The following is a 27,629-nucleotide window of genomic DNA, read 5'->3' on the forward strand; positions in this document are numbered from 1 at the left end:
ATTAACCTTTAGATTGTCAGGTTTTGTTTTGAACGATACAGGAAATCAAACTGGTCTCCCGTCGTACTACTGCTGCAGGTGTTAAAGAGTTAAGCCGGTCTGAGCCCAGTCTGACTGTGATACGCCTCACTGAACAGATGTCCCAAAATCTGTCTTCAGTCATCATTCACACAAACACACACACACACACACACACACAGCCCCACGCAGGCCTGCTCTGTTTGCATGCACACCAAAACCAAACCGTGATCAACAGCGTTAACAGGAGACACGCAACAACAAAAGGAAAACGTACAGGCGATCAGTCTCAGTGCTTTAATACAGAACGTAATTTATTAGATGTACTGTGATTACTGTGATGATCACAATAAAGAGGTAATGGTTGAATAATGAGGTAATGAGAATATGCCACCTAAGGCCCATAGACAAACCTAAACTGTGACCATGATTCGTGGTTTTGTAGCATCTAGCGAACACGTGCCACGACAACTTAAATTCAGCACGTTTCCCATTCAGAAAACAGTTCTAAGAGGATCACTTTACATACAGTATGTGTTCCCGCCTTCACACCACGTGTTAAAAATGTGTTTAAAGCGGGACAGTTTGCAAACATGCATGCTTTTGACACTACTTTGGCGTGAAAGTAAACTGAGCGTATAAAAGTCACACTCTACGTATCCCAGGATCCCTCTGCAGAGTTAAAGTCGACTTTGAGTTTTTGTTTTGTTGTTGTCGTTGAAGTTGTCCAGCAGCCGAGCGTAAAGGGAAACACATACTGTTAGCACCCAATCGACTCTATTGTTTAACACGAGGTCCTGCTGTGTTTCTCCTAATAATCCTCATCCCCTCCCCCGTCCCTTTTAAATGTCTTCACGCCGCAACTTCTGACACTGAAAAAGTGAAGGTATTGTTGTGGGGTTGAGGTTAATGACTTGGTCTCGAACCAAGTGTCTAGTGGGGACGTTTGTCTGCAAAGAAAATGACTGAGCAAGTTTTTTTGTGTGCGTTTTTTTTTTTTAACACAAGCCAACTTCTGTCACGACAGGACATCTACCCGTGTCTTCTACTTGCTCGTGAAGGGGATAGCAAGCCCGAGCATGTGTCCTCCTTTTCCTGCCCTCCGCTCCCCTCCTCCCAGCCTCTCTCTACCAAAGTGGGTGGCCGTTGCAGCAACTGGTGGCAAAAGCAACCAGAGTCACAGCAAAGCAACAGCTGCTGGGCCCAAAGAATCTGCTGCTGCAGGCACAGAGTTAAAAAAAAATTCAAAAGAAAAAAAAAAAATACAGAAAACCCAGGCTTATGCAAACAAAGACATTATTTCCATTCAGCACATGTCGTAAAAGTGACATCACCGAGGCGTTCTTTCTGTGTTTACCAGGAACAAATTACAGCTCGTGGGCGGAAAAACGTGAAAAACACAAAGCTTACAGTGTGTTTTCATGTTTTCTCATGAACTGTTTTTACAATATGCAGGTGAAGATTACTGGTAAAGACGTTAATTTCTTTACAGCAGAAGAGAAAGCGTTCATTTTTACCCTCCTATCCATTTTTGTGTCCTGTTTTATTTCAGGAAAAGAGATTTGTCCCTTCTTTTTAAAGAAAAAAAAGACCAGATCTTCCAAAACACACTGTCACAAAAGAGCGTAAGCAACACAGTCTTGCTTTACATTCTTTAACTCTTAATCACTGGTTGAATGGGAAGTCTTTAAACCAACCCTGGCTTCACAGCCTCTACTCACACAGATGGTCATAGCTCCAGCCCCCATTCTTCCACGGGAGAAACTCTGGCAGAGGCAAAGATGAGGGGAAAAGTGCCGCTGTCTTCCCTCCTCCTCCTCCTCCTCCTCCTCCTTCTCCTCCTCCTGTCCTCCTCACTCTGTTCCAGGACACACTCTTGGACTTTTCCCACTGCCGGGACTCTCCCTCACCTCAAAAAGTGCCATTAAAATACTCCAGAAAAAACAACAGAGATGTAATCCAGACGGGGCAGAGGGAGAGTGAAGGAGAAGTGCTGCTGCTACCGGCAAACTATATGCTCCTCATGAGAACAGATTAGTCTCTTTCTCTTCCTCCCTCCGCATTCCCCTCTCTCTCTCCTCCTAGGCTGAAATCTGAGCCGAGCTCTCCCATTGGTGCAACGGTCTGGTCATGTGACCAAGGGGCTATAGCCCAAAACTTCACATATGTCTCTGCCTTCAGATGAGGAGAGGGATTGGGGCGTCTGTAGCTTTGTGTGCATGGGTCTATTCTTTATCTTTTTTTTTTTTTTTAGTCAATATCACTCATTTTAATTATGTGGTTACTGCACAGCATGAGCAGACAAATATACAGAGTGCCTAGGTCCTCTCATATCCCAGCTTCTGGGACCAACAAACTCTCAGGAAAACATCTTGTGAGTTTTCTCTGTGGCCCTCAGATCGTCAGTATGCTCCACCGTCTTTTAAAATCTTTTATTCCCTCAGCCTTTTGTCTCTTAAATTCTATATAATCTTCTATTTATTTATTTTTTAGTGAGTTTAGTTTTAAATTAACTTAAGCTGTCAAAACATAAAAATAAAAAATGTGGTGAAATGTACCACTTTTGAACTGGAGTAGAAGTATAAAGTGAAATTTAACTTATTCTGGTACAAAATAAAACACTGCTCATTTAAATCATGCAAAGTTTCAGGTGACACTTTTTTCTTAAGTGACTTTACTTTGTGATTTCTTTGTTTTGTTCACTAAATTTAAGCGTCGTTGCACGGTACATAAAATAATCACTTCACGTCACTTCAACGTATCCTCCCTTCAACCCAGCACGCTAAAAATCTATCACAAATTTTAAGTTAAAAGACACAAATGTTTAGGTAGTGTGGAAAGTGACATACCTGTGATACTTCTTAATATTTTTGTGTTCATTCTGTTTTATTACTTTCATTTTTAGTCTTTCTATTTGTTAGCAAAGTGTCTCTTTTATCGCAGTCCTTGTTTTATTTATCTTTTAATACTTTGTATTTTATTTTATCCTTGTACCCTCATTAATGCAGCTAGTGTAGCTGCAGGAATCAGTGTCTGAAAAAAATAAATGAATCGGTGTCTGAATTAATAGTGGTAGATGTGGAAACAGGAAAAGTTCAAAATCATTGTAAACGCAGGTTTGATCCTCTTACAGGAATAACAAAAAAAATAACACGTAGTCACAGTCTGAACACACATCACTGCCATCATTTTATCTCTTTATTATTAAATATATGTAAGGAAGGAAGGAGGACTGTTCCAGCTGTTTCTCCAGCGTAGAAAACATTTACAGCAACAATTTCATTTACAGCTGCTTGATTAAAAATATTAACACATAATATGTACTTATGATTACACTGATTACACTCAACAATATTGAGACTAAGCATTAATCAATACTTCAGAGCTATATTTTGAATGCATTAGAAACTGTCCTAACAATAGAAAATACATTTACAGTAGCAATTATATTTGTAGAAATGTTACTTTAAAAAAAAAAATTGCCTACAAATTGGCCATGTGAAAATTACACAGCAAATTACACACAATACCACTTCCTGTGATAACACTAGTCTTGTGTCATTTGAAAACAGTTTGGGTTCAAATTCAGGAGGATGCCACTGCACTGAGCTGAGAAAACCTAGCTCAAACCCATCAGAGGAGAGACACTGCAAAATATGATGGGATGGATGACATGCACTGCAGCACGTTTTGATTTGCTGCATCATATTTATTGGGGCGTGGTCTACAGTTTTCCTGAAGAAATTACTTGGATGAGTGATCATGTCTTGCGTGTAACAAACGTTAAACTTCAATGTGAACCCCGGGTGAAAATGTTAGAAACCTGCCTGAAAGCGCAATAAAGACTTTATTTCAAGATATCAGCTTCACTTGGTTTTGCCACTTTCATGAATAAACTTTTTAATGTTGTCCTCAATCCAGTCACTGAAGGCAGAGACTCGGGTGAACACAGAGGGTTTCTTGTCTTTGATGCAGCCCTGAGGTCCAAAGCTGACGATGCCATGCACTTCCCAAGTTGTTTTTGTTCCAGTGGCTGTGCAGGCGAAAGGGCCCCCAGAGTCACCCTGCAGGAGAACAGGACAAGGAGGTTTACTTTGGATGCACTGGCTTTTGGTAGCTCTGTGGCTTTGAACTGTAAATTGTGAATCTTTACCTGGAGCATTCTTGATGAAAATATTAATGCTTTGTATTATAATGCTCTCCTAAGCTCTTAAACGGTAGTTGTTCATGCCATATCCCTGCTTGAATAGCTGCTCATTAGGGCAAACAAACGATGTTTCTATGTTCTTTTGTTCAATTAGTTTTTTGCAAACTTGGCAACAGCCATTTACGACCAAGGCTGAATGACCACGAACAAAACTGCTTGCAGGATGTTGCATAAAAGACAACTCAACCATAAGAGCCCAGGACGCTTACGTAACATTTGGAAATAGCTTGAAGGGAATTTCAAAAACCATCCCGTCTTAAAAATTTATAATGTGCACGCTTGCACTTTTCAAAACGTGTCTCCTAACCTGGCAGGCTGACTTCAGCTCATCTGGGGACTCGTAGCCAGCACAAATCATGGAGGGCCTGAGGGCGTCCCACCAGTAAGCGGGCTTACTGCACGTCTCGAAGTCAACAATAGGAAGGGCTGCCTGATTCAGCTTGTCAGACACTTTGGGGAACAGGTTACCTGGAAGAAAAAGTAAAAAGGCAACATTGTACAACTTATTATGGAGTGTTCTGCCACATCTTCAGTTAAAATACTAAACAGCATCATCACATCTTCCTATAACTGAGGTTCAACAAGGACACCTATGACTAGACCGTTTTACAAACCTTTCTCGTCTCCCCACCCAGTGACAAAGCACGGCGTCCCAGCAGGCATCACGGTCCCGGGTTTGGGCAGACAGATTGGGCTGATCTCTCTTGTCATGTTGACCGGCTGGGTCAAATGCACCAGGGCTATGTCGTTGCTGATGTCAGAGCTATCCTGCTCATACACGAAGCCCTTGTGGCGGATGATGGCGTCCACCTTGTAGCATCTCTCTGCCGAGGGGACGTCCATGGAGGAGTTCATGTGGTGCTTTCCAAGACACATGCGCCAGAAAGAGGGGTTATTCAGTGGTCTGAAAAGAAGGTGGAGGATAAAGGAGAAAATTAAAACTAGTTTTAATAAAGCATAAAGTATAGGTCTTTAAGAGCTGGTAAATCCCAGAGGCACGCTGCAATATTAGCAGAAGAGAAGCTAACAGTGCAACTCACTCCCATCAGCCAACTACTGAGGCCAAAATGGATCCCTTTGTCACTAGGACAAAAAGTAGAAATAAAAAAATAATATTTGAACCTGCGTATAATTTGAATAACTTAATATTGAATGAAGAATGATAATAATAATGTATATTTATAATTAGCACTAGGGCGAGTTTAATATAGAACACATATAGTAGGTAGGAGGTACCTACTTAACCTCTCCATCAGTTTGGGGTCCTTGGCCTGAATAATGTTGAAGACCCCGAATATAAAGTATAAAGCAAACTTTTCTAAAAGCTGCTGACCTGCTGACCCTACACGTTTGCTAATTAGCACAGTTATCCAATACTGACTGGTGTCTTTTTGTGCTGAACAGATTTCTATCTGTCACCTCAGCCCCACTCACACTTCACCTCTTTGCCCATTTCTGAATTATGCAAGACTTACAAGACTAAGATTAATGCAAGACTAAGCAATCTCAGATGCTGTCAGCATGTCAACAAACGGAGCGTTCTCAGAAACCCTTGGGTATCCTTGCAGGCTTCATTCATATTTATCTCCAACTAATGCTTACAGTTGTTTTATATTATAGTAAAAAAAAACACAACCGCAGAGAAGGAATCAAAACAAGGAAAGAGGTTCACCAATGGGCTGACACTCAAGAAGTAAGATCGGTCTCAGATTGGTGCATTGTTTTCCAAAATTGTCCATTATCCCCTTTAATGAGCAACATGCTGTTCTAACAGGATGTAATGCAGGTTATATCTTACACCATGAAACAGTGAGCAGCAGTTAGGATCCACTCCTCGTGAATCAAAGAGCCTCCACAGCCATGCATGTAAGGTATGGGAAACATCGGCGTCGCCTGGGGAAGAGAGACACATGTTTACAACATGAAGGCTCTTCTTAACCACTGATAGCCAGGCACAGAGAAACAGAGACAGACAGTACCTGCATGGACACTTGCCAGGGCCAAGAGTGTGGGACTGCCTCTTCCCCGTTGACCACCCTTGGGGTGGCTGTATTTGGTGGCACTGCTGGGTTGCCACAATTTTTTGGCCAGTCTAGGATTAGAAAGTGTAAACTCAGAAGTTCATCATCTAATTCATTTTTCTTTTGTTTTTAAAAGAACTTCCACAACCTATAACGTCACATCACGAGTTGAGTCGGGCCTCTACTCACTTATAGTGATATTCCACGGGTATGGAGTCGGGGGAGGTAATGTCGGGATGACACTGGCGTCGGTGGTCCAGTAACCCCGGAAACCCTGCTGTTGATTAGCTCCGTTACTAAGGAAGCGAATAACGACTGTGTTGCTGGGGACAGCGATGGCAGGTGGAGGGGCAAAGCCGCAGAATCGACCTGCAGAGACAACAGTGAGAGCTGTTTCACCGTAGCCCAGTTTATTAGCTGACACTGACTTTACACACAAAGACAAAGTTTTAGTACGGTGACCAACCGAGTGATGACATGTTGTATCCATTGAAGACCTCCACATAGTCCACACAGTTTCCTAACATGTTCACAGCTTGCAGTTCAAAATGAGTGAAGGCTACGTGGATACTTTTTGATGAAGGGATGGCTATACGCCACGTGCAAACACTCCGGGCTTCGTAGTCACCGGGCCAGTTGGGGGAGGTGATTTCACCCTGGTTGCTGCTGAAACTTCCTCCACAAGGAGCTGTCACAGAACGAGCACAGGTAGGAGGGCAGAGACAAAGTGACAGTGAGACACACACACACACACACACACATTTTGCTTTTTCCTCAGCGCCTTGTCTGGTGTGCTGCCTTACCGTCTGCAGGGTCCACCGCCCTCCAGGTGGCAGTGAAGCCTGTGTCCACCACTTTGTCATTTGAGGAGAAGCTGATGTGAAGCGTATTTCCGTCACTCACTATATCTTTAGGGCCGACATTGCCGCAGTAGGTGCCTAAGGTAAAAATGAAGAAGTGTTAGTCTAACATCTATGGGAAACCATTTTATCCAGATTTTTTTCAATGATTATAGATCTGTTAACATATATACTGAAATTCTCCTTAGGCCTAAATGTAGACTTATTAGTCATTAGTTAGTTATTTTTAGTTAGTTTCGTTTTACTTTTTGTGGATTTGAACCTCGTGGATGGCTATAATGTTCTGAGTTCAGCTTTTGTGTTTGTATAAACACTTTTAAGACAAACTTTTAATTGCTTTTTGATGCATAACTTGACATATACTTAGCAGGGTTGTCACAATATCAGATTTTCACGTCACGATGATGATGTTATCGCAATATCAACAAAAAAATTTAAATAATAGAAAAATCCAGGAAATGCATCTTTAACTTTATTTATTTAGTTTTCTGTCTTTTGGGAGATGAATTACACTCAAAATAACAGTAGAACTGAAGAAAAGAATATATGCAGTGATGTCACTGCCTGGGGCCTGAGAGGCAAAAACGTGGTGAAATGTATCAGTAAATACAGTGAAACGGGGAAAATGTGGATTATCAGATCAAATTAAAGGGTACTGGACTCGATAAAATTCATACAAACTAGTGTGGAATTTGGAAACGTGGTTAGCCTCAGTTTAGTTAGTTTTAGGTAATTTCAGTTATGATAAATGTACCTAAACAACAGATGCTAACGCTAAGAGCTTAGCTCTTAAATAACGTTAGTCATACAACATTGTAGCGTCCGACCGGACGAAAACAACAACATCGACAAACTTAGACTCTAAATGAGAATCACAACACCAGGTTTCTGTGCCTGGATTCCTGTTGTTTCTTAGTAATGCAGTGATCCATTTACTTCTCTTTTCTTTCGGAGTCAGAGATATCTGTAAAAATATATCTCCAACTGCTTTTCAAATCTGTTGGTACAGTCAGTCGCACAACGACTCTTCGCAATTGTTTAAATTAATATTACAATTTAGATGCTATTAAAGTCCATGGTTCAAACTAATGCAGCTAATCTCCATGCTCAACTGTCATTATTTGACACTTTTTGTCACTATTGTAGACATTACCCCATGGCTGTAACCATGGAGACTTCACTGGCTGTGACGTCACGTGCATATCCTCCATAGATATATATCTAAGAAAACAGGGGCAGATGTAAAACACCTGTATCGTATTATATGTGCATTTTTAACACAATATTGAAAATAAATTTTTTAATACCACGATTATCGTTGAATACTAGTATTCAGTGACAGTCCTAATACTTAGAGCATCCCTCCCTCAGCAACAAGGACATGGAAACACCCTGCGACATGATCCATGCCGCTGTTGCTATGCAATTGGCCAAACTACCACATCACCTTGGACACTGTTTTGCCAACTACTTTTGTGTATCTGTTCATGATGCTAATTGTGTGAATTTTTTGAGTACACTGTTTATTTTATTTCACTAGATAATAGTTATTTTTTATTTCACTTTAGTCTAATCTCATTTTATTTTATCTTTCTTGTGGTTTTCACAAGAGTGTTTACTTTTATGTTGTAAGAAGCTACGGTGACAAAGTAATTTCCCTCTTGGATCATTATAGTCTGTCTAAGTCTAAGAACATCTATATTCATTTGATCCTAAATATGTTTATTATATATATTATAATAATATAGTTATCGGATAACATTTTGTGACACAAGCAAGTTTGAATTTTATCCTGAAGAAAGATACACAAAGTGACTTTTCACTTCACTGTCACACAATAAATAGGCCGTAACTGTGCATTTAGAGGTGTAATTACATAAGTAACACATCAAATAATGCAAATTTATAATCATCAGGCAGCAGATGTTCACATACCCAGACTTCCCAGACCGTCTGTGAGGCTGACTTTGTCATTTATGCACAGCTCACTCTCCTCCAGGGAGAAATCACGGAAATGCAGGTGGACCAGTTTTCCAGCAGGAACGCGGATGATCCAGTGGCAGCTCGCTTTGTTGCTGTAGCTGCCAGGGTAACCCATAGAGGACACGGTGCCGCTTGTGCCAGTCAGTTCCTTTGCCCCTCCACAGCCAGATGCTGCACAAGGAGGACAAAAGGTGAAAACGTGACATACACTTGGCCTTAATTTGTGAGCAAATCGTTTCACTTCAGCTGGATTGAATCATACTGTGCTCATTGTAGATGTCCCTGCGGATGACATTTGAGATCCAGGGGATGTAGGCAGAGGAGCGGGTGAACACGGAGGGCTTTTTATCCATAATGCATCCAACAGGGCCGAAGCTGGTTATACCATGAACTTCCCAAAGACCACCAGGGGTATCCTGGCAAACCAGTGGACCACCTGAATCTCCCTGTCAAAGTCAAAATTGATACAGATTATCTTCTCATTAATGGCCAAAACAACATAGCTCTTATTGTATGCCTTATTTTTTTCTTTTTTTTTTACCTGACAGACAGATTTGAGCTCATCGGGAAGGGCATAACCGCAACAGATCATGGAGGGCTTGACCTGGAACCACCAGTAATCCATCCTCTTGCAGGTGTCATATGGCACAACGGGCAGGGCAACCTGGTTGAGGCCTTCTGCAACTTTAGGATTTTGTGAATCACCTGATAAATGCAAACAAATACATTTAGGTTGTTAGAAATTCCTTCAGTGTGACACGGGAAATTAAACAAAGGCATTTGCACACAGAGTCCAGCAGATGGCATGCAAACTGAAATAATGAAAAAGAACAATTATGAATGTTTAATAGCACAGAAATGTGTGTGTCTTCTGAGGCCTTTTAGTATTTATTCAGTTAAATTAGCTGTAAAAGGTTAGACAATAGCTCAGCGACAGTATAAACATATAAATGTGAAGAGTGTGTGTAGGCTGCTTTTAGAGTGTGGAAAAAGCACCTGTCTCGTCTCCCCAGCCGGTGGCGTAGCACTTCTTTTCCGCGGGTAGGACTTCCTCCTCGGAGGGAAGGCAGGCGAATGATATCTGATCACTGGGTATGACCTCCCCATCCAGCCTCACCAGGGCAATGTCAAACTCCACCGTGGGCACCGTGGGATACTTGAAGCCCTCGTGGCGATAGATTCCAGATATGCTGAAGCAGCGTTCACTCGGCTCTGTGTAGGTCAGGTTGTGTTTTCCAAGGCACATACGCCAACGCTGCAGCTCATCTGCATATCTGGGGAGGAAATCAGCACATTAGCCGGTAATAGTGCTTAACAGTCTACTGCATAGGTCTTCAACAGGGCGCCCGCGATACCCAGGGGGTCCGCGGAGGTACTGCAGAGGGGTCGCAAAATCTTTGGTTGATTAGACATTTTTACTTTTATTTTTGCCCGCAAATTTAAATTTCTTTCAATACACATTAACATGAATCCAACATATTTTAGTAAAGGGATGAATAGAGACAGAAGACGTTATCTATCAGTCAGCACTTCACGCACTCAGCGATACAGGAGCTGTCTCAACAGCGCCACGCTAGCCGAGACCTGTCAATCTAAGCTTCCGGTACACGGCAGGCCCCGCCCCTACTGCTGCTGAGCCAATCACGAGGCAGCATATGATTCGCCGACTGTCAGGTTCCCTGCAATTGGCTATGCAGTCCTCAGGTGAAATCCCAGATGCACGCTGCAATATTAGCAGTTAAAATTGCAGCCCACTACTGTTTTGTCACTAGAGCAAAAATAGAAATAAAAAAACAAATATTTGAACCTGTGTATTATTTGAAAAGCTTATTATTGAATGTAAAATGATAATAATAATAATAGTAATGTATATTTATAATTTGTACTAGGTTGAGTTTAACTCTTATAAACTGACAGGATGTTGGAGCTGACTCTGTTTGCACTGTGGGAATTCTGGCTTTATAAACAACAGTGTATCACGCATATCATTCACGGGCTCCACAGTGCACCAGGATCACTCTCTAAAGGGCTCCGAAGACCATTAGCCCAGGCGCTGAGGCGTCTCTAACAAGGCATCGCTCTCACACTGTAATAAGCATAAAGTGAAAGCACATACACCAGTGACTGCCATCTGAGATTAGGCAAATGGGCTTCCAGGAAGTCAGAGAAAACTTTATTCCCTTTAGCACCCTTCTTTGAAGCATTTAGAAAATTCTCTCCTTGTGCACTTAGAAAGAGCGTATTTACCTTATGAAGCAATGGGCTGCTGTGAGTACCCAGTTCTTATGAATAAGAGTACCACCGCAGGTATGGAAGAATTTGGGTTCTGTCTGACTGCTTGGCCAGACCTGAAACAAACAACCAGAGAAGAGACTCAAGTATTCAGTCTTTTAGATTATTATTATTATTATTATTACATTGTGCATATTTATATGACTTTTGCAACTTCATTAGTGGAGAACCTCACCTGCATGGACACCTGCCAGGGCCAGGAGTGTGGCTTGGCTGCCTCCCCGTTTACAATGCGTGACACAACAGCGGGAGGAATGGCTGGTTTCCCACATGTACTGGGCCAGTCTAAAGACGACGTGTTTGCATTTCAATAAAGCCAGAACATACAGTACATATCTGCAGCTAACAGATAAGCCCCTGTGATGCAGAAAAGTGGCTTTCGGTCCCTGACTCTGGCACACTGATTCAACCAGGTCGACACTGCTGGAGACACCTGGCTGTCTACTCGTCTCTAATGTCGTCAGTGTGTCTTCATAAAACATAATCCCTGGCTCCTGCTGCAAATATCAAGGCCTTGGTGTCGCAACATAATAATACATAAAGATATACATTATTTTTGGCATCATTATTTTGCCGTTTGAACTAAATTGTCCCTGTCAGGCCTGTCTCACATTTTCTACCATCACCCCTCACTCTTTTTTACTTCCATCATCTGACACATGGGCAAACCCTGCGAGTTCATCTACGAAACTCCTTTTCGGCAATTGGTTTGGCAGCGGCCTGTGCCACCTGGGGCTCATCGCCGAGTGAGGAATGGAAATCAGGTGACAACTAGCAAGGAAGGATAGTGAAGCACTAGGCCTTTTCACTTTGTGTTCCCTTCACACCAAATCACCTCGCTGTACTGCAAATGTGTGAGATGGGAGAGAGGGATAGGATGAGAGGAGGCATGGTTTAGATACACAGGTCTTCAGCGTTTTTCAGGCAGAGGACCCCCAAACTGATGGAGAGGTTAAGTACGGCCCCCCTACCTACTTTATGCATTCTATATTAAACTTGGGCTCATGTTTTTTTTTTTATAAATATACATTATTATTATCATTTTGCATTCAATATTAAGCTAATCAAATATTCCTTTTTTTATTTCAAACAAGCGCAGCAGTAGGGTGGCTGTCCAGATGCTTCTGGGATTTCACGTTGAGACTTAATAGGTTCTCAGACAATTGCGGGAAACCAGATAGAGTCAGCGTGTGCTATGTGGCCTCGTGAGTGACTCAGCAGCATCAGGGGCGGGTCCTACTGTTTACAGGATGTTTAGATTGACAGGTCTTATCTAGTGTGGTGCTCTGTGTGGAACGGTGTGCTGTTGATGCAGCTCCTGTATCGCTGAATGAGTGAAGTGATGACTGAAAGATACGTCTTCTGTCTCCATTTATCCCTTGTGTTAGATTGAAGATGTTGGATTCGTGTTATTGTGTATTTAAAGGAATTTAAATTTGTGGAGGAAAATTAAAGAAAATATATATAAAAAATGTCTAATCAAGCAAAGATTTAGACACTCATGGACACTATTTTGGTCGCAAAATCTTTACTTGACATTTTTTATATATTTTAAAAATTTTCCCCAACAATGTTCACTACAGACAGCTGCCCTTCTGTTCCAAATGTTTGAAATAAAAATAGTTAATATCTGATCCTGTGTGTTATTTGAACAGCTTAATATTGAATGCAAACTGATAATAATAATGCATATTCATAAATAGCACTATTTCTATATAGACTATAATAGGTAGGGGGTCCCTATTTAATCCCTCCATCAGTTTGGGTTCCTTGGCCTGAAAAACATCGAAGACCCCTGGTTTAGATGAATAGAGAGGAGGTGCTACTTGAAACCATTGTCTGTTGGTCCGTTTCACTGCTGATCGAAGAAAACTGCTGTGCTTTTGCGGAGCAATGTGTAGCTGAGTTCACTTATTTTTTGCCACTTTTCTGCTTAAAAAACTTACAGGACACCTCAGCGTCTCATGCATAATTGCTCCCAGTGGGCTTGGAACAACGATAGCGTTCATTTTAAAGAGCTGTTTTTGCTGCTACTAGAAACACAGTTTATAAAAGTAGAGGTGGTGAGTCACAAAAACAAGACAACGTTCTAAAATAGGCTAAAAGTCTAGGCAAAGCTGTGTTTGACTGCAGAGTTGAATACGCCTTGTTACATTTCCATTCAGCAGTATAGAATAATACAGATAGTGTAGCTTTAAGTTTCAATGTAATGTGTTGCAGATGTTAGGAACACAGATGTTGTACCTATGGGGATGTTGTCCCAGGGGTTGGGCTGAACAGGGGGCTCAGTGGGAGCAGGCAGACTTGGGTTTGTTGTCCAGTAGGCCCTGAAGCCTTTGCCCTCAGTAAACAGGTCCGCATGGAATCGAATCACCAGCCTGTTGCCCTGTGTCTGGATGGCACTAGGCAGCGTAGTCCCACAAAACGGACCTGAATAGATTGAATGAATAATTTGTCCATCGTGAATAAACTGGAAAAGAGATGACTCTTTCACGCTGAACATGCACGTTTTTATTTTAACGGTTAAGTGAATTTCTTTTGATGATGGGATTTTAACATGATTCATTTTCTAATAAAGCCGTGTTATAAATATGCAAACCTGCATACCGTATTCTTGAATCAGGGCATTAGTCAGACCATTGATGTCGTACACCTTTATGTTATCATAGCATTTGGACGTCAAGATATCTTTGGCTTCTAGGTCAAAGTCTGTGAATGTTAGTTTCATTTTTGTCCCCAGAGGCAAAACGATGTTCCATATGCACTCGCTGTTGGCCTTGTAGTTCATAGGCCAGTCCTGGGACTTGATAACCCCGGTTTCCTCTGTGGAATAAGAGCCACAGCCCTGGATTTCTGAGAAAAAAACAAGAGAAACTGCGTGAGAAGGAGAAAATGAAAAATCTCATGAAGAACAGAGCTTCAGATATACTTTTGTTCCCTTTTTTTTTGTACTGAAATACCAGGAGTTTTTCTTGTTATTTAGTATTTCTGTGTTGTTCTATTGCTGCTTCAGGTTCAATGAGGTTTATCTTCCACATTCCACAGGTGGAATCAATGGATTATCGCCTGATAATCGTGATTAAAAAACAACAGATAAAGAAGTTTTATCTTGCTCTCTGTGCTCCACGCTGTACTCTGACCTGATGCTTTTTACACAGCTTACGTAACAACCGCGCAGTTTTGTTTTTTCACAATACGTGACAGAGGGGTGAGATGTTTTGTGGTTGGTTTTAATGAAGCGCGTTGTTGCTTCATCAACATGTTCCTCAGGTGCGAGTGTGCTCCTGTGTGTGTGTGTGTGTCTGTGTGTGTTTTGCAGTGTTGTAAGTGCGTGCATCAGTCCTCAGTACCTGTGACATCCTCAGGATACACAGCCTCCCACTTGGCAGAGAAACCTCGGTCTGTGAGGCGACCGTCGGACTGGAAGGTGATAGATATTTTGTTAGTGGCGCTGACCAGCACCGGGGGGATGATGTAGCCGCAGTGTGTAGCTGTGAAGGAAGGAAAGGGAAGGGATGGAGGTGAAAAGAGGGAGGTTAATGGAGACAGCACGGCCAGGAGTTCAGGTGTACAGTTAAAGGAGAGTGGCAGAAACTCTGTGAACCAGGAGGAGTAAGTAAGTAAGCTGTCCGCGGCTGGAGATGTTGAAAGACTAAAAAATGAGACTGACTTTTCGCTCCATGAGTGTGACATAAAGCAGCTAGTTACCAATGGAAACCAGTAGTATCAGGTATCATTACCTGCAGGTACCTGATCTAATTGAATTGCAAAATAAGTACAACAGGCCAATCAGACTCATCAACTTCTGGCCAGGAGGTATTTTTGTGCAGACATTTTGTCAGTTTGACATGATTTTTGAATAATACCTAACGCATTACTTTACCCTTGCGTTATTTGAGTCTGTGCTGTATGCTTTAAGTCATAGGTCTTCAACATGGGTCTGCGACCCCTAGGGGGTCCCCGGAGGTACTGCAGGCGGGACGCAAAATCTTTGGTTGATTTGACTTTTTTTTAATATATTTTTTCTATTCTTTATGATTACAAAACATGAACACATTCAAAGCAGAAGTCAGAAAAGCTGCTTTCGGATTACATTTTTGATCAAGGAAGCCAAAGTAAACCTTGAAGAATTCAAATTTTTGAAAATCACACAGGATCATCACAACCAAAAAAAATAGATTTATGTATCGTATCCCACAATATACCTCAAATGTTTTGTTATTTCTCCTTTAATGAACGACTTTGTGTTGCTTCATAGTTGTCGTGATAATGAGTTTCAGGCAGCCAACGTGCCTTCTTCTCCAGTCCTGCAGTAAAACGGTCTCATCACCTATCTGTGAGTGTTTCACAGGGAGTGTCTTGCTGCACCTCAGTGCTTTAGTCCTTGAGAACTCAGCAGTAGATAAAGCTGTATCAGCCTCACTGCAGCCACTGAACTGAATAATAAGAGGTAATTCATAGTTTGCTCGGCTTATTCTAAAGAAGATCCTAATCAACAGTTTTACGGCAGGAGGTGGCAGCTATTGAGCTGTACTGTAATAACAGCGCTGTTAGCCCAGCGAGGTGCACTGAACGAGCCAAAGTCCTCATATTCAAGGACAGGATACGCATTAGCTTGTTGTGCTTGTTTGTGTTAATGCCTGAGACGTGGTTTTAAGGACCACCTTTACTCCACAGTCACAGACGTGGAGCAGTGTCAGTAAGTTAAGCAGATACAATACACAAACTTTATTTCAAGTCTTACTGTAAAACGAACTAAACAAAAGTCAATCAGCATGGTTAGTGCGCGCAAGTGAAATGTTAAGGTATGGCTCACCTAGAACGCTGTATGCATCTGAGATGACCAGTTTGTCCTCCTTGCACTGTCCAGTCTCTCCTGTGATGGCCAATTCAGTGATGTGCAGCTTCACCAGGAATCCTCTGGACACAGATATCTCCCAGGAAGTGTTTAAATTAGCAGGGTATGGATTCGGGAAACCCATGGACTGGACAACTCCTTTACGCCCAGTAAGGATTATTGGACCGCCGCTGCCTGTGGTGAAAACAACACATCTCATATTCTGTCCTCATTATGCAAATTGTTTTGAAAAGAAGGGAGGCCGGATCAAAAGCTAGGTTTTGACATTTAAAATGGTTTACTGCATCTTCTTTTTTTATTGATGTGGACCAGCTTGATCTGATACAAAACTGAGCTGTGAACAGATTCATAATGTGGTTCCTTAATTGGTCACTGGGGAGAACTGCTCAGTCTGCCAGCAGCTTTAACACGGTGATGAATAGATGAAGCTAAAGGGGGTTGTCCCCACTCCTACGCACAGAGCTACTTACATTCATCCTTATTTGGTAGCTGTCACCTGGTTGATCTGTACAGGGAAGCTTCAGTTATCACTGGCTGGGAACCAGACCCAGAGAATAGACAATGGTTTTTGTAGCTCATTGTGCATCAGTATTAACTTTCAAGAGCTAAGTGAAATAGCATGGGTTGTTAGGAACTTTTCTTTTTTTGTTTTTTGCTTGAATAGTGCTAAATATTGTCCTCCTCTTGTTGGGCAGCCAGGAATATCTCACACTGGTTATTTCAATAGAAACTAAAATACAGACTTAACAACAAAAAGTTTAATTGATTTAATATGGATCCATGCTTCCTGGTTTATTGTAAGCACACGACAGGGACATGAAACACAGTACTATGTCACTTTTGGAAAGAGTGCTCACCAGTGGTTGTGGCAGCCGGAGAGGTTTGAGTGGTGGGTCTGGTTGTGGTTGTGGGTTTGGTTGTGGTTGGAACAACAGGTGGAAGGCTGAACTTTGTGTAGGTTGCTTCGAATCCTTTTGAAGTCAAACTGTTGTCAGATTTGAAGCGGACAACCATGGTGTTTCTGCTGGAATCCACCGGCTTTGGCATCTTGCCCCCACATAGTTTACCTAATGGATTAGAAGTATTTACAATAACAGCAGCATCCCCACATTTCAGCTCTGACTCTGGCAGATCATCCAGGCTGATTTAAAAATGGAGTCTGTGCCGACACATTTAAAATGTTTTAGTGATTTGTCCATTGTACATGTTCTCAAACTTTTAATTGAGGACCTACATAAGTGACACTGTTATTATAATCTCACATCTGTAATAAACTCTGGTTCATCATTATGTACATTGCTGAAATGTATTTGAAAATAGGATTGTTTTCCCTGGATGTGTTACATCACGCTTACCAATTGAAGAAGCGCCAGCATCGCTGCCATCGTAGACCTGGACAAAGTCTCCACAGACCTCAGGGACCAGTTCGAAGGAGGTAAATGTCAGTCGGACCCTGTTGCCTTCGGGCACTGTGATTTTCCACTGGTCCAACAAATAAACAAACACGCAATCATATTTGATGCTCGGTGTTTATTCTCATCAGTTTTCACTTTACACATCACTAAGAGTGTAAATGGCTGCACTCTCCATGGGGTTAAAACAACAGGCTCTCATGTTAGTGTTGTCCGACGGTTGTAACATAAGCTGCATTTTAGGCATACTGTAACTCTGCTCTAAATAATACTGCTATTGATTCGGCTGCTGCTTGGACAGATGTGATCCGTCAGACTAAAGCACAGCCAGATGAGATCATAATAACAACACCGTATGACTGATAAGTATTATTCACCGATCAAAAACACAAACGCCGTTGAGATGATTGTGCTGAAATAAAACCAAAGCCAGTGTTTTGTCTTTGAGGTGAGAATCTGAAATACCGAGGTTTGTGAAGGCCCACATGCTAACCAGTGTTTCGATATATTCAGGATGTCAGTATGTTAGAGTTAGCTTTCACAGTCACCAACTAAGAACTCTTGCAATCAGAGTTATGTGTCTCTAAACAAACGTGCCCTTCACTGGTAGTCATATCATATGTAACAGAAGTAAAAAACTTGTTTTATCTTATCAGTTATAATCAAAGGAAAATTTCAAATGTTATCAAAAATGCTACACTTAAGTAAACTCTGACTAACTTAGGCCCACATTTTGGACATAGATTTGCAGAGATGCACCTGAAATGTGATTTTTTTTTTTTTTGTGACAGCAATCACACTATTATTGTCAACTGCACTTGTAACTGCTTTTGAATGATATATTTACAAGTGTTAGGCTGTTGTTTGCTAAGTAAGTGTTATGGCACCTTTATAATGATACAAACAGTTTCAGATGAGTGCCGGTGTATGTCGAAATGTGCTAATTGGAGAGTTTTTAAACATATTTTTGAGAACTTTGTGGAGTGATCTGTTACGTCTTCTTTGTGCAAAACAACATAAAATACAAAGAATTTGACTGTGGTTACACGCTGCCGTCTGTGTGCTTAAATATGGTGTAGCTATCACGAGGAGGAAGGGATAATAAAGACAGGATTAAGATTTTCTTTCTTTCTTTCTTTTTTTAAATTTGAACTATAGTGGGGCCTTTGGGTCCTATGAATTGAGGGGAGAGGCCAGGTCAGCACCTTGTGCGGTTTTTCTTTCTTTTTTTTTTAGTTGTTCCTAAACTGTTTTGTGTGTGTGTCTCTGTCAGGCTGCATCCTGCTGGGGTCGGCTGCTGCCATCAAGGAGTGTCATTGCTATGGGGTGGGGGTGCCTGGTCTGGTCTAGGTGGGTGGTACATGTCACAGCATCCCTATGAATACCAGGTCTAAAAGTTTCCCAGCAGAACACTGAATTGTCACAAGATGGTCAATGATATTTAGTTCTCGTGCCAGTGGTTTTATTGTTATGGCTGATCAGTGTATATATGGTATATCGGACACTGTAAGACATCTTGCTGCATTTGCAGTTAGTTTGAAAATGGCAGGTCACCTAAACGATGCGATAAATTGCACCTAAACTGTGACATAAATATATATATATAATAGTCTGTCAGATAGGTGGTTTTCTATCGTCCGTTCCTAAATGTCTAACTGTTCATAAGAGTGATGGGTTACAGGAAGACAACGCCTACCAGACAGTCCAGTTTGTCACTATGATTAACTCCTTTCATATACAGCTACTGTACCATAAAATATAAATCTGTTATTCTCATTTCAGTCTGTCCAGTGCTGTGCAGAGTGCACTCTGAACTACGATATTGTACATCAGATGCCAAAACCTCTGGGTCGGTAAGCGTTACCACCATGTAGCGTTCATATCTGGGCAGTGTGCTCTTCTTCACGTGTGTGACAGTACCTGGTACAGCACTCCATCCGTGTAGTTCTTGTCCGGGAAGCCGGGGGTCATCAGATTCCCCTGATCACCTTGAAGAAAGCCGCCGGCTCCGGCTATTTCTGGTAACAGGAATGAAGGACACTTCAGCTCTACAGACACCTCAAGGATACCCACAGTACAGTCCTCCATCTACCCAACCCCATTCATTTTTCCACCTACTGCCCCTCCTTTCATCCACCACCAATCATTGCAGTATTCACCTTCTAGGTCAATCACATACTGACGGACATCCAGCGCTATGTTGGAGTGAAAGTAATTTTCCATCTGAAATGGATTTCCTCTCATAATCTTACCTGATGTTTGCTCTGGAGCCACTGCTTTGAAATGAGCCTTGAATCCTTGGTCTGTTTTTCTGTCATTGGTGTCAAAGAAGACTGTGAGGTGGTTGGTCAGTGACACCACTGGCTTGGGTATGGAGTAGCCACAGTATTTGCCTGCAAACAATACAACATAAATTACGTGAAGGGAGCGCTTGTTCACCCACTTAAATTGAGGACACGATCCAAATGTTACAATAAACTGAAGCAAACAAAAAGGATGACTAAAGATTCCACAGTGAGACTTAAAATAGAAATAAAATGGGCACAAAGCAAAGTAGAACAACTTTATATGAAGTAAATCAACCACAAAGAGGCACAAAATGATTTGTCCTTTTTAGCCTAGTTCCACCCCCCTTTTCGTGAGGTCATTGTATTTAAAAAAAAAAAAAAAAAGGAGAGAGATTTTCTGGAAGACATTCTACCATTCAAGCAGCTTCTTCATTTCTTTTAACAGAACCATTTGTGGGTGGTGCACACACGTTCGAGGTTTGTTAACTGTAAACTTGTAAACGTTTCACCTCCATTCACACCTTGGATCTAGAGTTTTCACTAATTGTGAAGAAGCAGGACACCATATGGGTTTATCTGAACATATTTCTCCAATTATAGGTGAGTATCTGGTGGTAATTAACATGCGCCAGTCATATGGACACCACCCACAGATGTTCCTGATAAAAACCTCTACTCCACACCAATTATTTTGAACAGTTTTTGGCAGCAGGTAGTTAAACACATTGTATCATAATAACCAAATATAATTTTCTTTTGGCCAAGAATTAAAGGAGCTTAAAATGGGAGTTACTTCCATTTTCACTGCTGTCCTTCCCTCTGTACAAGAGCCCAGCCTCTATTAACTAGACTGTATATAAATATGGATCACACATCCTCACGTTCTTGCATTGGCTAAACCGACACTATTTTCTCTGGGACACAGTCAGCGCCATCTTGTGAATTTGGATCGTTGACTTCCACCAGACTCACGTTTAGTTTAATTAATAGAGTCATTATTAATTGATGCAGTCACTATGATGTCACATCCTGTTTCTATAGCGTCAATTAAAACGACTTGTGCAAAAATTTGACACTTGAGTATGTATCAGCATCATATTAACTACCTAATATAACAGAAACCATCCTTGAAATATTTGATGTATATTTTAGTGCTTTTGGTTAAACTTATGACCTATGCTGCAGCCAGTCACCAGGGGGAGCTCTACTTGCTTTGCTGGTTTCACTTTAGAGGAGTTGTTGCCGTCCATCTTTATACAGTCTATGCTCTAAACCAGACCCTTCATCATTTTCATTTAAATAGTATAAAATGTTAAAAGCATAAACACGTAAATGTGAGGATGCATAGTAAATAAAACACAAGGTGTTTGTGAACCAACGACACCTCTTTGAACTCCACAGTCTGCTTGGACAAAAAGAGAGTGTTTTTGCATTGTGGACCAGTACTTTGTGGTTCACTCGCTGAGTCTGCCCACGATGAGATAGCAGAAACCTCTCGGCTCCATTTCTCAAAAATAATTTTCCCCTCTTAAGTTGGAATTAATGCTTGATGTTTACCGATGACGCCCAGTGAATCTCTCAGTGTGATGAAGTCCGCTGTGCAGAGCTGAGTTTCCTCTAAAGCAAACTCCTCGAACCACAGATGGATCACCTGCAACAGAAACATGCAGAGGTGTTTCATCTTTCTTTTATGAATCTGAGAAGTCGATAAGAGACGCGTGCTGCTGACAGGGTAGGCAGGAGTGTGCGCTCAGTGCGAAGTGTTGCTAGGTGTGGGAGAGCACATACGCTTGTGCCCTCATATGTATGTACAGTAGATGTGTGGAAACATCGAGGAACACTGAAACAAACAGGAAATCAGCTGCACGTCGTGAATACAGGAAGGCTGAGGAGGATGGATTGTAGGATTTTGTCCTGTGGTTCTGTGGAGAAGAGGTGAGGAGAATGACAGAGAGGAGGCAACCATCTGTCCGTGACGCTGCCGCTGCATTCTTCCCAGCTGTCCTCTACTGCTTGGCCTCACATAAAACATTTTCCATAACAGCAACTTGACAAACTCTACTGATTAGACACCTGGCACAGGGTGTTCGTGTGCAGACACGAGTGAAATGTTTTCATCTGCTCAGTCCTGTGACAAAGAGATAAGGTGGATGTGTTGAAACTGAGGTTTTCATAAGGAACATTGCTGCGGACCTTAGAAATGGTTTGTGTCGTAAAAATAAATCTGTTCGTACCAAACCGGCCAACCAACCGACACCAACTCAGGAATCATCTGAAGCCTTGTTTTTAGAGACATATGTAGTGGAACAGCAAAAACTCAGAGTTAATACTTCACTGCTATGTTATAAGCCCAATACAGTCTTACAACGAGGACTACAGTAATGATAATACTGTTTTCACAATATTAATCTTCCTGGTTTAAATTTGCAATTTAAGTGGTCTGTTTTTCTCTTTGTATTCTTCATGGATTGCGATGCACTTGTCATATATTCAAATGAACATCTGTTGTTTGTTACCCGTGATTTGTGATGCAGCTCACTTCTCTCAGATTAATATGTAGATATCTCATGAATCCGTCAGCAGTTATCATTAAATATTCTTTCATGGGAGGTGAGATACGTTAAAATGGACTCGGGTTCTCTGACTGTGCTTTGGAAGAGCATGAGTAAATGATTTTTGTCACCTTCCCCGGGTCCACAGTGATTTGCCAAGTGCAACTTTTGCCATTGTCGTAGCTGTTGGGGTAGTTCCAGCTGGTGAAGGTGCCTGACTCCCCAGACAGCTCTCGAGGACCTCCACACCCCGAGGTGGGCTCTGTGGATGAATAACAGTGGTTATTGCTGAGACACCTTTGTTGGAAATCACAACCAGACGGTCCCTGCTTGAAGCGCAGCTACTCAGCTGTATTTAATGCCGCATCTTAGATGAAGAGAAACACCTCGACTACTCTCTGAATTTATTCATAGATCACAAGACGCCAAGAAGCCTCAAAGCTTAATTGTCACTTTTAATTACTGCGTACTCGTCACCCGCCGACTCAGATCCTGCTATTTCATTTTTTAGTTATCTTTTATTACTTTACTAGAAAATATTATTTTATAGTAAGCTGAAAACAAGATCAAGACAACACTCGGTCAATATCCATAATAATTATTATTTCTTTTTTGTCCAAGCTACACCCCCGTGGATGAAGAGGGATAACATTTACTGCGAATTTTTATATGAAATTTAAAAACACCATGTGGTATTTGCACCAGAAGACGTAATAGTAATTGATGGGTCCCAGTTTCAGGATTGACTATGCAGTATATCATCAACCATAGCAGCAGTTTACTCTCCCTTGTGGCAAGATCAGCTTCTGTCAGGGAGTCTGGAGCGCAGCTGTGTTTAACAACAAATAGATAAGGGCCATTTAACAAGAACCCTGTTATATCACAATTATGCTCTTTTGTGTAAAACAAGCCATCTCAGTTTGAGCTCCATTAATTATTATTTATTGGTTGAAGTGATACGGACCAAGAGTCAATATCCTATCATTATCAGAACACTGTCCCTGTCTTTTAAGATAAGATAAGATAGTCTGTTAATTTATCCAGTACAGTTGATAAAAGAAAAGAAAAAAATAAACAAATAAAAAAAGGGACTGATTGACAAATGGTGGAACAGGTCTATCATAAAGACTATACAGAAAGACTTGTTACTGGCACACCCATCTTTTTGTTTTAATTTCCCATTATGAATCCACTGTCTATGATACAGTTAGGCCCAGAAATATTTGGACAATGACACAGTCTTCATGATTTGGACTCTAAATGCCACCATATTAGATTTGAAATCGAAGGGCTGCTTCTGTCTTCTGTCACATTGTCAATAAACACTAGTGACTCAGTGCTGCTGGACTCCATCCGTGTCCATGTCATCACACTGCGTCCACCGTGTTTTACAGAAGATGTGGTGAGCTTTGGATAATCGGTTGTTTCCAGCCTTCTGATACTTTCTTCTTCTCATCATTCTGGTAAAGGCTGATCTTAGTTTCATCTGTCCAAAGAATATTGTCCTAGAACATGACTGGCTACTTCAGATGTTTAATCTGGCCTTTCTATTTTCGAGGCTGGCTGATGGTTTGCACCTAGTGGTGAACCCTCTGTATTTACTCTGAAATCTTCTCTCTATGGTAGACGTAGATACAGATACACCTGCTTCCTGGAGACTAATAATCCCTTGGATGGATGTTTTTCCTTCACAGTGGAAATGGTCCTACAGTCATCCACCACTATTGTCCTCTGTTAATATCCAGGCCTTTTTGAGTTCCTGAGGTCACCAGTGTTTTTTTTTTTTTTTTTTATTTCTCAAAATGTACCAAATTGTTGATTTGGGAACTCCTAATACTTCCGCTATATCGCTGATGGATTTCGGCTTTTTGTTCAACCTGAGGATGGTCTGTTGGTGGTAGTAATAGTCTGAGTTTCCAAATGCAAATACCACAAATGGACTCCAGACTCCAGACCTTTTATCTGCTTAGATGATGAAGGATTAATGGGGGAATAGCTGTTGCAGCCCATGAAATAGCCAACTGACTAATTACTTTTGGTCCCTTGAAAAAGAGTCAGCTACATATTAAAGAGCTGCATTTTCTAAACTCTTCCTCCAATTCGGATGTGACTACCATCGAATTACAGCTGAGAGTCTTCACTTTAAAACCACTTTGAGTATATAACTGTATCTTGAACATGTTTTGTTAAAAAGCTAAAATAGCAAAACTTGTGTCAGTGTCCAAACATATATGGACCTAACTGTGTTTGTGTGATACCATGCACAATAGAGATGAACAATCCTAAACCGCATCTTGATAATAATCTAAAGATATGATTAAATCTTACAACAAGTCTGATACTATCAGCACTGGCTGTACTTTGAGCTAAATACTGATATCAGACACGTGTGTAATGATGATACAGACATAGCCAGAGTTAATGTTCGACGTGTGCATCATCTAAGTCTAGCATGTTATCGTGGGGATCATTAGCCATAGACAGATAGTCGAGGCTAATGAAGAGGCATTTAGTTTTGCAGGTACTTGCTCATAAACCAAAATTCTGGGAAACCTTTTCTAAATTTTAGCATGATGGTGGAACCACACATCATTCACATTTATCCTGTGGAGGCAGTGAATGTTTGCACAAGCTTTTATGGTGATGCATCTAATAACTGTTGCAGTTTGTTGGACCAAAGACAGACACAGACATCCTGTATGGTCAAACATGTCAACTACTGAGTGTCCGTGTCAGGAATACTGCCATTTAATAAAATGGAAATCCAGTTTTCAAAATAAAATCAAAATTTCAAGGTCGCTATTTATTTATTTATTTATTTATTTTGTTTATTTTTTGTTGCCCAATACAACAAAAAGTAAAGTTTGGACTTCTTGTCAGGTCTCGTAACATTACATATATGTTAATTCTTTGCAATTCCACACTTTATAAAGATCACACATGTTAGGGTCACTAGTGGGTAACTAAAGAATAAATTTAAATTTGCTAGAATTTTGAAAACTTGAAATAATAGATTGTAATTCTGAAAATGACAATATGCTTTTTAAAGTACACTAATAAACAAAATAGGTGACAGATATATATAGTTGACATACTGTATCTAAGGTGGACTGTATGTCGGCATTGAAGCAGAACACAAGTATAAACTCTCACCTGTTGTATCAGGAGATTCAGTAGATTCAGATTTGTCAGTGAAGTAGATGACAATGAGGCCGATGCAGGCGCCGGTCATAGCCACAAACAGAAACATCAGAGACTTTTCCAGAGTGCTCAGACCCCGGCGCCGACGATAACCTTTCTCCGCATCCATTTTGCTCACGGTGGTGGCGATGTAGCGGACTGTGCCTCGACCAGCAGCTCACCGGCTTAATACCAACACAAGGAGCACCACATCTGAACTTTGACAGCAAAGGCGAACCTTGAGCTCACTCGCATGCAGTGCTGCGGCATGCTAGTCTGAGTGGGATTGATTAAGCCATAAATCATACAGTCTCATAGAAGGAAGTCTATTTATGTATTGAAGTGGCTGGTGTCCCCACTCAACAGGTCATCAGGACATCTTTCAAGAGACCAAAGCCATAGATAGATGTCATATGTTGAAGGAGACGTTAATGCTGTAATAATTATATTTTGACATATTTACCTCCCCTTCTATCAGCGAGAGTAATTACACAAAATGTTTTTCTACATTCCTGTAGTCCATAGGTCTTCAACAGGGGGTCCGCAGCCCCTAGGGGGTCCACAGAGTCTCTGCAATGGGGGTCACAAAATCTTTGGTTGATTAGACATTTTATATATATATAAATTTTTCTCCACAATTTTAAATTTCTCTTAATACACATTAACATGAATCCAACATATTTTAGTAAAGGGATAATTGGAGGTGTCATCTTTCCGTCAGCACTTCATTCAGTGATACATGAGCTGTCTCAACAACGCACCGTTTCACACAGAGCACCACACCAGACATGTCAATCTAAGCCTCCTGTACACAGTAGCTGAACTACTGAGCCAACCAAGAGAAGAAGTCGCATATCACACGTTGCCTCTGCCAGGTATGTCTGTGTTTACGGCAGTTGCACCACCCTACAGTTGCATGTTTGAAATACAAAAACAAAAAAAATGGAAATTTGAACCTGTGTATTATTTGAATAGCTGAATATTGAATACAAAGTGATGATAATAATAATGTATATTTGTAAGTAGCACTAGGCCAAGTTTAATGTAGAACACATATAGTAGGTAGGGGGTCCCTGCTTAATATCTCATCAGTTTAGGGTCCTTGGCCTGGAAAACGTTGGTCCCTGCCTTAGTACCTTCAGTTCTTCAGTGCTCTCTAATCAGGTGAAGCTACACCAACCTGTATCATTTACTGTTTTTTTTTGTTTGTTTGTTTGTTTGTTTTGTTTTGTTTTGGTTTTTTTGGACTGTAATTCTTCTTCTTGAGGTTTTCATTTTAATCTGGAGGACTGGATTTGGACGTGTTCTACCTTGTAGTTAGTTATAATTGTAACTCCCATTTCTCCGGCATGGGCTGTACTCCATCTTCATGTTTTTGCCTACTGCTTTGGAAAACCAAGACCAACCAAAAGTTTTAGTTCAATATTACTCGTCAACTTGCGGAAGTAATAAAGAAAACAAAAGAAATCAAAGTGGACGCTAAAGTAACCTTACGCTTTTTATCATCCTTTGATACGTCCCTGTGCTGGCCCATTTATTTTAGCTGATCGCTACAGTTCAGCAAACACAGCCCTCTCTAGGTTGTTAATGCACAAATTCTTTATCTCCTGAGTTTTATTTTCAAGCTATTTCATAAACAACCACTCAGCACAAAATATATTGACAGTCAACAGATTCAGATCAGCAGTAAACCTTGACCAGGGCATGTCGGGGCCATATAGCCACGAGACACATTCACACCTTCAAACAGGTGAATACTTCTCACAGAGCAATTAATCGAGAAGACAAATATGACAGAGCTCCACAGTTTTACTCTTTTCATCCACTCAACCCTTTGACTGGCATCGTAACCACACAGTTGATCTTTTTTTGTAGTGGTAGTAGCATTAGTAGACAGTTTTAGTAGTTTTCTAACCATTGCTAGTCATTCAGTTTGTAAGATATACAAATTTTCCTGT

At 41.1% G+C, this 27,629-nt stretch overlaps 2 protein-coding genes across 6 annotated transcripts in view; both read right to left on the reverse strand.

Moving 5' to 3' along the window:
* The window catches only part of fam13a (family with sequence similarity 13 member A), a 52,292-nt gene extending 50,448 nt beyond the window's left edge, over nt 1-1,844 (reverse strand). The window contains exon 1 of one of the 5 annotated variants that reach the window (XM_047579204.1): nt 1,740-1,844. In XM_047579204.1, coding sequence (XP_047435160.1) covers nt 1,740-1,766 — 27 coding nt within the window. In that variant the 5' untranslated portion in view covers nt 1,767-1,844. The remainder of the gene's footprint in view (nt 1-1,739) is intronic. The other 4 variants (XM_047579205.1, XM_047579207.1, XM_047579206.1 and 1 more) reach the window with 4 other exon arrangements.
* A 1,233-nt stretch (nt 1,845-3,077) lies between these two features.
* On the reverse strand, nt 3,078-25,875 carry zgc:154142 (uncharacterized protein LOC555481 homolog). The gene is made up of 25 exons (XM_047574858.1): nt 25,645-25,875; nt 22,623-22,753; nt 21,497-21,590; nt 19,904-20,044; nt 19,572-19,669; nt 17,595-17,721; nt 17,097-17,306; nt 16,198-16,413; nt 14,732-14,872; nt 13,989-14,234; nt 13,626-13,811; nt 11,557-11,666; nt 11,337-11,437; nt 10,086-10,363; nt 9,631-9,794; nt 9,352-9,535; nt 9,042-9,260; nt 7,050-7,184; nt 6,713-6,934; nt 6,436-6,615; nt 6,205-6,317; nt 6,024-6,118; nt 4,840-5,129; nt 4,533-4,693; nt 3,078-4,082 (listed from the first exon to the last, which is right to left on the reverse strand). Exons 1-25 carry the CDS (start codon nt 25,799-25,801, stop codon nt 3,885-3,887), a joined length of 4,197 nt encoding a protein of 1,398 aa, XP_047430814.1. The 5' UTR covers nt 25,802-25,875; the 3' UTR covers nt 3,078-3,884.
* Between the last annotated feature and the right edge of the window lie 1,754 nt (nt 25,876-27,629).

This window comes from Mugil cephalus, chromosome 2, assembly GCF_022458985.1.
Source record: "Mugil cephalus isolate CIBA_MC_2020 chromosome 2, CIBA_Mcephalus_1.1, whole genome shotgun sequence".
NCBI classification, from domain to species: Eukaryota; Metazoa; Chordata; class Actinopteri; order Mugiliformes; family Mugilidae; genus Mugil; species Mugil cephalus.

What these genes read in the sequence shown, in the direction of transcription:
- zgc:154142 (XM_047574858.1), bottom strand. Translation starts at nt 25,801, where the DNA reads ATGGATGCGGAGAAAGGTTATCGTCGGCGCCGGGGTCTGAGCACTCTG. An exon ending in AGATTCACTGGGCGTCATCG is followed by an intron (nt 20,045 to 21,496) that starts GTAAACATCAAG and finishes TATTGTTTGCAG; the next exon opens with GCAAATACTGTGGCTACTCC. An exon ending in GTATCCTGAGGATGTCACAG is followed by an intron (nt 14,235 to 14,731) that starts GTACTGAGGACT and finishes TTTTTTTCTCAG; the next exon opens with AAATCCAGGGCTGTGGCTCT.